Consider the following 7889-nt stretch of genomic DNA (forward strand, 5'->3'; position numbering starts at 1 on the left):
GTAATTTAATCTATTTAAAACCAACAATCAGCGCACCTCCAAAATCAGAAAACGTATAAAAGGACAAACATGCTTTAAATCAACTGTGTAGGAGATGTAGCCCCGACGATTATGCGGAGAAACTCTTTGGCTCTGCGAGCCCTGAGAGGCCCAGGGGAGAGTCTAAAGCCACCCAGCGCTTGGCGGGAAGGTTTGAGACTCCGCCCTCCTGCCCAACGTTTGATTGAATGAATCCGGAACTCTTCTGGCGATCCTCAGTGGAGCTACCCGGAAGGTAAACTTCCGGTGGGTCTAAGACTTCCGCATGGAGCAGCTGTTCAGGCTAGCCCTAGGCGGACCGGAATTCCGTCACCCCGACTCCCCGCCCACTTCCGGAAGTGATGCACGGTGGGGTTGCCGGAAGAAGTGGCGAAGTTACTTCTGAGGGGATCCGAGTCGCGGCAGCGCACCAGGGGATACAGAGGAGGAGGAAGAGAAGCAGATCAAGCGGACGAAAACAGGTGCACTCGAGTGTGGGGGGACGCGGGAGGAGCCCTGGGCCTGGGGCTTCCCGGCGTTCTCCGCGCTGCTTGGCTCAGCCCCCTTCTCCTTCCACCCCTACCCCTCCATAGCTCGCGCCGCCCCCTGGCTGTTTCCAGGGCAACGGAAGTAGGAGACCCCGCGAGAGGCGGCTCACGAGACCCTCGCGCAGCCATGAGCCCCGCCCCCCACTGGTGTTCGGAAAGGGGCGGGACCTGGAGAGAGGTGTGGGGGCGGGGCGTGATGGGAGGAGATGGGGCGGGACCTGGATGGCTTCGGGAGGGTCTTAGAAGAAAAAGATGTGGGCGAGGCATGAGAGGAGGTGGTGGGATCAGAATGAGGGATAGGGTTGCTTCCTTGGCGCAAGTTGGGTGAAGGCTGAGTAAGAGTAGGTGGGGTGAAACTGGGTGGGAAGGAGGAAGTGAGAGCAGAGCACAACTGAAGAAGAAGGGACAGAATCTGGTAAAAGCAGGTGGGCGGGATCTGGAGTGGATGGAGCCTGAAGGAGGGGCAGAGTCTAGAGAGCGGGGCTTGAGATGAAGCCGAAGGCTGTCCTAGAGCAGAAGGGGGCGGGCCTTATTAGAATTGGATGGGAGGGTATGGAGGCTGGCAGGGGCAAGAATCTGAAGAGATGAAGGAAAGAGGGATGCCCCCAACAAGACCTGTGGCTGGCCTAACCTGACCCTCCCTGGCCCCACAAGGTTCTCAGTACCCTATATTATGCAGGCTGCTCCGTGACGCACCATGTCCACCCCCACCACGAGTTCCCTGGACACTCCCTTGCCTGGTGAGTGACCCACTTCCCAACCCAGCCATACCCCACATCAAGTAATTGTCAGGAGAAACTCACTGTGCTTCCCTCTCCCAGGAAATGCCCCCCCTCAGCCCAGCACCCCATCTTCTTCACCTGATGGAAAGGAGGATGGGCCGGGAGGGGCAGACCCTGATGTCCCAGGCACTGATGGAGCCAGCTCAGCCTCCATCGTGGGTGAGATGAGGCCTGGGAAGGACTTGGAGTTGGTATGGAGGCTTGGAGAGGGATCTTGGAAGGAACAAAGATAAAAAATGGGGATGGGTAGTCCCAGTTTCTTGTTTGTTTGTTTTTTTTTGTCCATCTTTGACTCCTCTTATTTGGAGCCATTCTATGGGGTTCACTGACACACACATCTCTCCATCTGAACTGCCATCTCCCCAACTGGTATCACCCTCCACACTGGCTTTTTGCCTCCGATCTCTCTTGGACCTTACTCTCTGGCTGCTAGTTACCTCTGCGGCTCTGTTTCTCATGGCTACTGTCCCCCCACCCCAGTCATCCTAGACCCAGCAGAGGAGCCGGAGCGCAAGCGAAAGAAGGGCCCAGCTCCAAAGATGCTGGGCGATGAGCTGTGCCAAGTGTGTGGGGACACGGCCTCCGGCTTCCACTACAACGTGCTCAGCTGTGAAGGCTGCAAGGGCTTTTTCCGGCGCAGTGTCATCCGAGGTGGGGCCGGGCGCTACGCCTGCCGGGGTGGTGGAACCTGCCAGATGGACGCCTTCATGCGGCGCAAGTGTCAGCAGTGCCGGCTGCGAAAATGCAAGGAGGCCGGGATGAGGGAGCAGTGTGAGTGCCTGGGAGTGAGCAGGCTGGCCTGGCCCCTGCCCAGGCTTGGTGCCTCTGCTGAGTCCCGGGTCTCCCCAATAGGTGTCCTCTCCAAAGAACAGATCCGGAAGAAGAAGATTCGGAAGCAGCAGCAGCAGCAGCAGCAGCAGCAGCAGCAGCAGCAGCAGCAGCAGCAGCAGCAGCAGCAGCAGTCTCCCCTGCCAGGGCCGGGAGTCAGCAGCAGCTCAGCCTCCGGGCCTGGGGCCTCCCCTGGAGGGTCCGACGGGGGTGGCCAGGGCACCGGAGAAGGTGAAGGTGTCCAGTTAACAGCCGCTCAGGAACTAATGATCCAGCAGTTGGTGGCGGCCCAGCTGCAGTGCAATAAACGCTCCTTCTCTGACCAGCCCAAAGTCACGGTACTGCCCCTTCCACAGCCTGGAGGGGTGATGGGCCCAGCAGGGTCAGGCCAACAGGCCGTTGGGAGAGAATGAGGCTCTAGAGGGCAGGGGCTTGGAGAGGAGGGTCTCCGAGGGTGTAGGCTTTGCCTCAAGGGGCACCCATAGCCTTGGGCTCACGGGAGAAGTCCTGAAAGTAACCTGGCCCTCCACGTCCCCAGCCCTGGCCCATGGGCGCAGACCCCCAGTCCCGCGATGCTCGCCAGCAGCGTTTCGCCCACTTCACGGAGCTGGCCATCATCTCAGTCCAGGAGATCGTGGACTTCGCCAAGCAGGTTCCTGGCTTCCTGCAGCTGGGTCGTGAGGACCAGATTGCCCTCCTGAAGGCATCTACTATCGAGGTAATGGCCAGCTCACCCAACCTGCCCTCGAGGAACCCCAGAGATAAGCCCCAGGGCAGAGGCTGGCTGCATAGTGACAAGGAAGACTCCAGTCCCTGCCCTCTTCTCGTGGGCATGATATTCTACAGGAGAGTGTCAGAATACTAAACAAGTCATCAGAGCCTCCCAGGAGGCAAGGAGAGAAAGGAAACAGGAACTGAGGATGAGGATAATAGAGGATTGTTCTGGAGGGACACACTTTAGAGAATGTGCCAAAAGAGCTTATTTGGGGGGTTGACATTTGAACCAAAACAGTGGTAACAAGTAAGTGTTGAGAGCCTGGTATATGCCAGGCCCCTTTCCAAATGCTGGGTGTGTGGCAGTGAACGAAAGAGATGAAAATGCCTCATAAGCACCTGGGGAGAGTGTCCTAAGCGGAGGGTGCTGGGCGTCTTGCACCTGGAGGAAGGAAAGAGCTCAGAAGGGCCAGCGTGCTGACTGCAGGTGTGGCTGGAGAATGGGGTCAGGGCAGAGAGGTGAGGAATGATGCTGGCAAGATCAGGGCCCCCATTCACGCCAGGAGAGGAGGGACAGTGGCTAAGGGGTTACAGGGAGGCCTCAGGCCCCTGCTCCTACTGACCCCTCTCCCTGCTGCCCTCAGATCATGCTGCTGGAGACAGCCAGACGCTACAACCACGAGACAGAGTGCATCACTTTCCTGAAGGACTTCACCTACAGCAAGGATGACTTCCACCGCGCGGGTATGGCAGAGAGCAGGCTTGGGGGTGGGGGTGGCACCCTGGCTGGGTCCCTGCTGGCCCGGAGACCTCGGGCTCTCTGATCCCAGTCTGAGCCTCTGTTTCTTTATCTCCAAAATGGGGTGAGCGCTGAGCCCACCCTGCAGTGAGACAGGAGTACCATCTCTGCACAGTGGGACAGAGTGCAGGGTGAGGCAGAGGGGTTCTGCTATCGCATCGGGTGTCTCGATAGGAATTAAGAAAAGCTGCTCCCTCATCCCCAAACCTGGTCTCACATGAGGGAGGCTGGATCTCAGGCCACTGTGAAATGGGCAACCTCCCCAACTGTGCAGGGCAGCCTTGGCCTCTGCCCTCCAAGGTCACTTACTTGGATGTAACCTAGGCGATGGGCTTCTGGAGGAGGTGTAGTTGAACTGAGGCCAGAGGAGTGGGAAAGAACACTTGGGAAAAGGGAGGTGGGTGTAGCATCACCCACCAGGGAATGTGTGTGCAGATGCCTCGCTTTCTCGGCCTCTGGGCTTTCTCGGTGAGTTTCGTGCCCGCCCATCACTCTCCCTGGGGGCACTTCTTTGTACTCCTAGACACCTCCTCCTAACCCCATCTTCCCTTCCTCTAACTCCTGGCTGTCCCAACACCCAAGACAGTGCCAGTAACCCTTTGAGTGTAAGCTTGGCAGGGGAGCACTGGAGGGTGGGGGAATGTTTCCAGCAGAGGTATCAGCATGTGCAAAGTCCTGCAGCGGGCAAGAGCTGGACAGTTTTAAGGAACTACAAGGAGGCTCAGGCAGCTGGAGCACAGGGATGTGGAGCAGAAGAGGTGGTTGGGGTCCCACCACTCCCCCCTCCGCCATTGCCACAGCCCCAGTCCAGGCCTCAGGTGGCTTTCTCTGGAGCATTGCAAGGGCTCCTCATGGGTTTCTGCCTCCACCCCAGCCCAGTGTGTTTGTTCACACAGTTGGCAGAAGAATCCTATTAATAACCAGGTTAGCACATGTCCGTGGCTCCCGTCTCACTGGGAGAAAAGCTAGAGTCCTCGCTGGGCCCACAGGCCCTGCTAGGTCTGGCCCCGTTCCCTCTCCGCCTTCACCTCCCACCGTCCCCTCACTCATCCTCCTCCAGCCACACTGGCCTCCCTCTTAGGGGAACCCACCAACTGTGCTCCCACCTCAGGGCTTTTGTCCTTGCTGGTCCCTCTGCCCAGAACTAGGGTGACCAACTTGTGTCAGTTTGCCTGAACTTCCCAGCTTTCATATTAGAGGTCTCCTGGCCTAGGAAGCTTAGTCCCAGGCAGAACAGATGGGTGGTACCCAACCTGGAACACTCACATATGCTGGTAACTCATTCCCTCCCCTCCTTTGGCTCGGACACCCTACAGCAAGCCTTCCTATGGTGTCCCCCTCCGGTAACCCTCTTGTCTAAGATGTTGACGTGATTCTCAGTGGCTCCCATTACCCTGATCCGTAGAACTCATAACCATCTCACAGGATCGATATGTCCCGTCAACCCAAGTACTACGGAGTCGGGGCTTATAAATACCCTGCCCTGGGGCCTGGCATGCAGTAGGTGCTCAATGAAGTTGGATGAATGAATGAGTCACTCTTGGGAATGAGTATGGGCTTTCCTCTGAGAGCAGTGGAAGCCACCACAGGGGGTGACATAATGCGACCTAGGCTGAAGAATCTTTCCTTTTCCTGAGGAGAGATCCTGGGAGGCCAGGAACGAAGTGAAGGTGGTGTTGAGGGAGTAGAAAACTCTAGATAAATGTTCACTCTCGTTACTTGGTCCTTCATCCGGGCAAGGTTTATAGCACAGCTGCTCTGTGCCAGGCATCCGGGTAGGCAGTGGGGTTATGGGGTGAACAGCACTGAACCTGCTGCCGTTGTCCTCACTGCTGATGGTGGGCAGCGTCCTGGGCCAGGCTGGGGGCTAGTTCATCGGGTCAGGCCTCCCACCTCTGCAGGCCTGCAGGTGGAATTCATCAACCCCATCTTCGAGTTCTCCCGGGCCATGAGGCGGCTGGGCCTGGACGACGCCGAGTACGCCCTCCTCATCGCCATCAACATCTTCTCGGCCGACCGGCCCAACGTGCAGGAGCCGAGCCGAGTCGAGGCCCTGCAGCAGCCCTACGTGGACGCGTTGCTCTCCTACACCCGCATCAAGAGGCCCCAGGTACAGACGGCGCAGGGAGGGCCTGGAAGTCCAGACCCACGTGGGGTCAGCCCAGGGCTGGGGTCTGGCTTCCTAGTCCGAGCCCGGCTCTGTCGGGCTCCCTGGTAACAGTCTGAGCTCAGGCCAATGTCCTCATCAGTCTATCCTCGGGCCACAGGGGCTGGGGTCCCCAGGTGCTGTCCAGCTGACACCCACTCTGTCTCTCCTGGCTCGGCCTGCGGAGGGAGGCCTGCTAGGTGGTCTGGTGAGCTGAGCCACGCCCGCCTCCCTCCCGTCCCCCCGCAGGACCAGCTGCGCTTCCCCCGGATGCTGATGAAGCTCGTGAGCCTGCGTACGCTCAGCTCCGTGCACTCGGAGCAGGTCTTCGCCCTGCGGCTCCAGGACAAGAAGCTACCGCCTTTGCTGTCTGAGATCTGGGACGTCCACGAGTGAGGGGCCCAGCCACACTGCCCCAGCACCCTGCACCCTCCAATGAACGGACACTGGGGTGGGAAGGGGCCGGGCCTGGGGTCCCACCTTTGGGCTTGGAGCAAGGCCCCTGCCCCACCAGCCCTCAGCCCTCAGGATGAGCCCCAGTCAGAGTCCAGGAGCCTCTCTCCCTGCCTACGGAGTCTTCCTGGGAAGGGTGAATGGGTCACAGGTCCCGACCTCTGACCTCTCCCAGCACTCCCAGCTGCCCTCCCCGCCCAGCTTATGCCTCAAGCCTACTGCGCAGTGCACCTTGAACAGAGGGAGGGGTGGGCCTGTGACTCCCCCACAGCTCAAGAGACCACAGGCCCCCCTCACTCTGCTCCTTTTATTTAATAAAAACTAAAAAAATACAAAAAGAAAATAAAATATGAATAGAAACCTGTTCAGAGTCAGAGTCTGAGATGGGGATGGGCTACCAGGGTCTTCATGGACACCGACCCCCCTGGACCTGGTGCTGGGCTGTGGCGGATTCAGGGTGATGTGACTGGGTGTTTTGGAGGCCCAGGAGAGGCCCCTGACAACCTCAGGGTCACCTCTCTGTGGCTGGAGCCCACTCCTGAAGGACAAGGAGAATGTAAGTGCTTGAGGGGACTGGAGCTCTCATTTAATCAAGTATTTGCGGAAGCTGCTTGTGGACCAGGTGCTGTGCTGGCCTTTCTGGGGACACATGTCATTCATTCAACAAATCTGTGTGAAGCATATACTATGTGCCAAACACAATTTTAGGCACTGGAAATATGAGTGAACAAGATAAAGTCATTCCTCCCAGCCGTCTAGCCGTCAGGGCTGGTAGTCGGGGGATGAGTCTGGACAGCTAGAAGGTAAGGGAATAGGGACTTCAATGGAGGCCGGATGCGGCAGTGAGGGAGCTAAAGGTCTCTCCCAAGAGGCCTTGGTGAGTTCAGAGTAAGGAAGGGCAGGGGCGTTCTCTTAATTTCTCCTTCCCCTGCACCAGGCCCTGAGGGGACACCCAGGTGAGCTGGATGGACAGTCTTGGTCAAGGGTAAAGGGGGTGTTGTAAAGGTAAAGGTCAAGGGTAAAGGGTAAAGGAGGAATGGGTTGGGTATTGACAGGTATTTTTTTTAGGGGAGGAGAGGGGACGGCGGAAGTGAGAGTAGTTACAAGTGATCACCTCATTCCCAGCAGTGTGCCTCTAGCCTACAGGTGCGCCTGCCCTGTGCTGAGTCCAGTTTACAGATGGGGACACTGAGGCTGTGAGGCAGAACAGACCAGGGCAGTATCTGAGCGCATAGGGGCCAGCCTCTGCGGGGAGGGCATAGGGCAGGCCGCGAGTGGAAGGATGAACAGTGCCCAGGTGGTGCTCCCGACAAGGCTTCGGACGGGAGGCAGGTAGGGGAGCAGAGGATGCGTGCCCGGTACCTTTGGGCTGGCGGAGTTGTGGCTGGGCGACTGACCAGGACTGCGGTGCGCGCAGACCTCACCGGGCCGCGACGCTGCCTCAGGGGAGGGGCGTGGCTTCGAGCTGCACACGTCAGGAGGGGGTGGGGTTTGGCGGGAATTTGCCCACAAGTGGACTAGGCCACCGCCCAAATTGGAAAGAGGGGGCGTGGCCGGTGCCCCAGTGGGAAGAACGGGGAGTGGCCTCCCCTATTTGGACG

At 58.5% G+C, this 7889-nt stretch overlaps 1 protein-coding gene across 1 annotated transcript; it reads left to right on the top strand.

The window, feature by feature from the left end:
* The first annotated feature begins 348 nt into the window (after positions 1-348).
* NR1H2 (nuclear receptor subfamily 1 group H member 2) lies at positions 349-6527 on the top strand. Its single transcript, XM_031457103.2, has 10 exons — positions 349-500; positions 612-744; positions 1246-1306; positions 1388-1507; positions 1829-2119; positions 2201-2514; positions 2715-2894; positions 3535-3634; positions 5591-5799; positions 6085-6527. The coding sequence occupies exons 3-10, from the start codon at positions 1264-1266 to the stop codon at positions 6229-6231; spliced, it is 1404 nt and encodes a 467-aa protein (XP_031312963.2). The 5' UTR covers positions 349-500; positions 612-744; positions 1246-1263; the 3' UTR covers positions 6232-6527.
* Positions 6528-7889: the final 1362 nt, after the last annotated feature.

The sequence above is a fragment of the Camelus dromedarius genome, chromosome 9 (assembly GCF_036321535.1).
Source record: "Camelus dromedarius isolate mCamDro1 chromosome 9, mCamDro1.pat, whole genome shotgun sequence".
Taxonomy (NCBI): Eukaryota; Metazoa; Chordata; class Mammalia; order Artiodactyla; family Camelidae; genus Camelus; species Camelus dromedarius.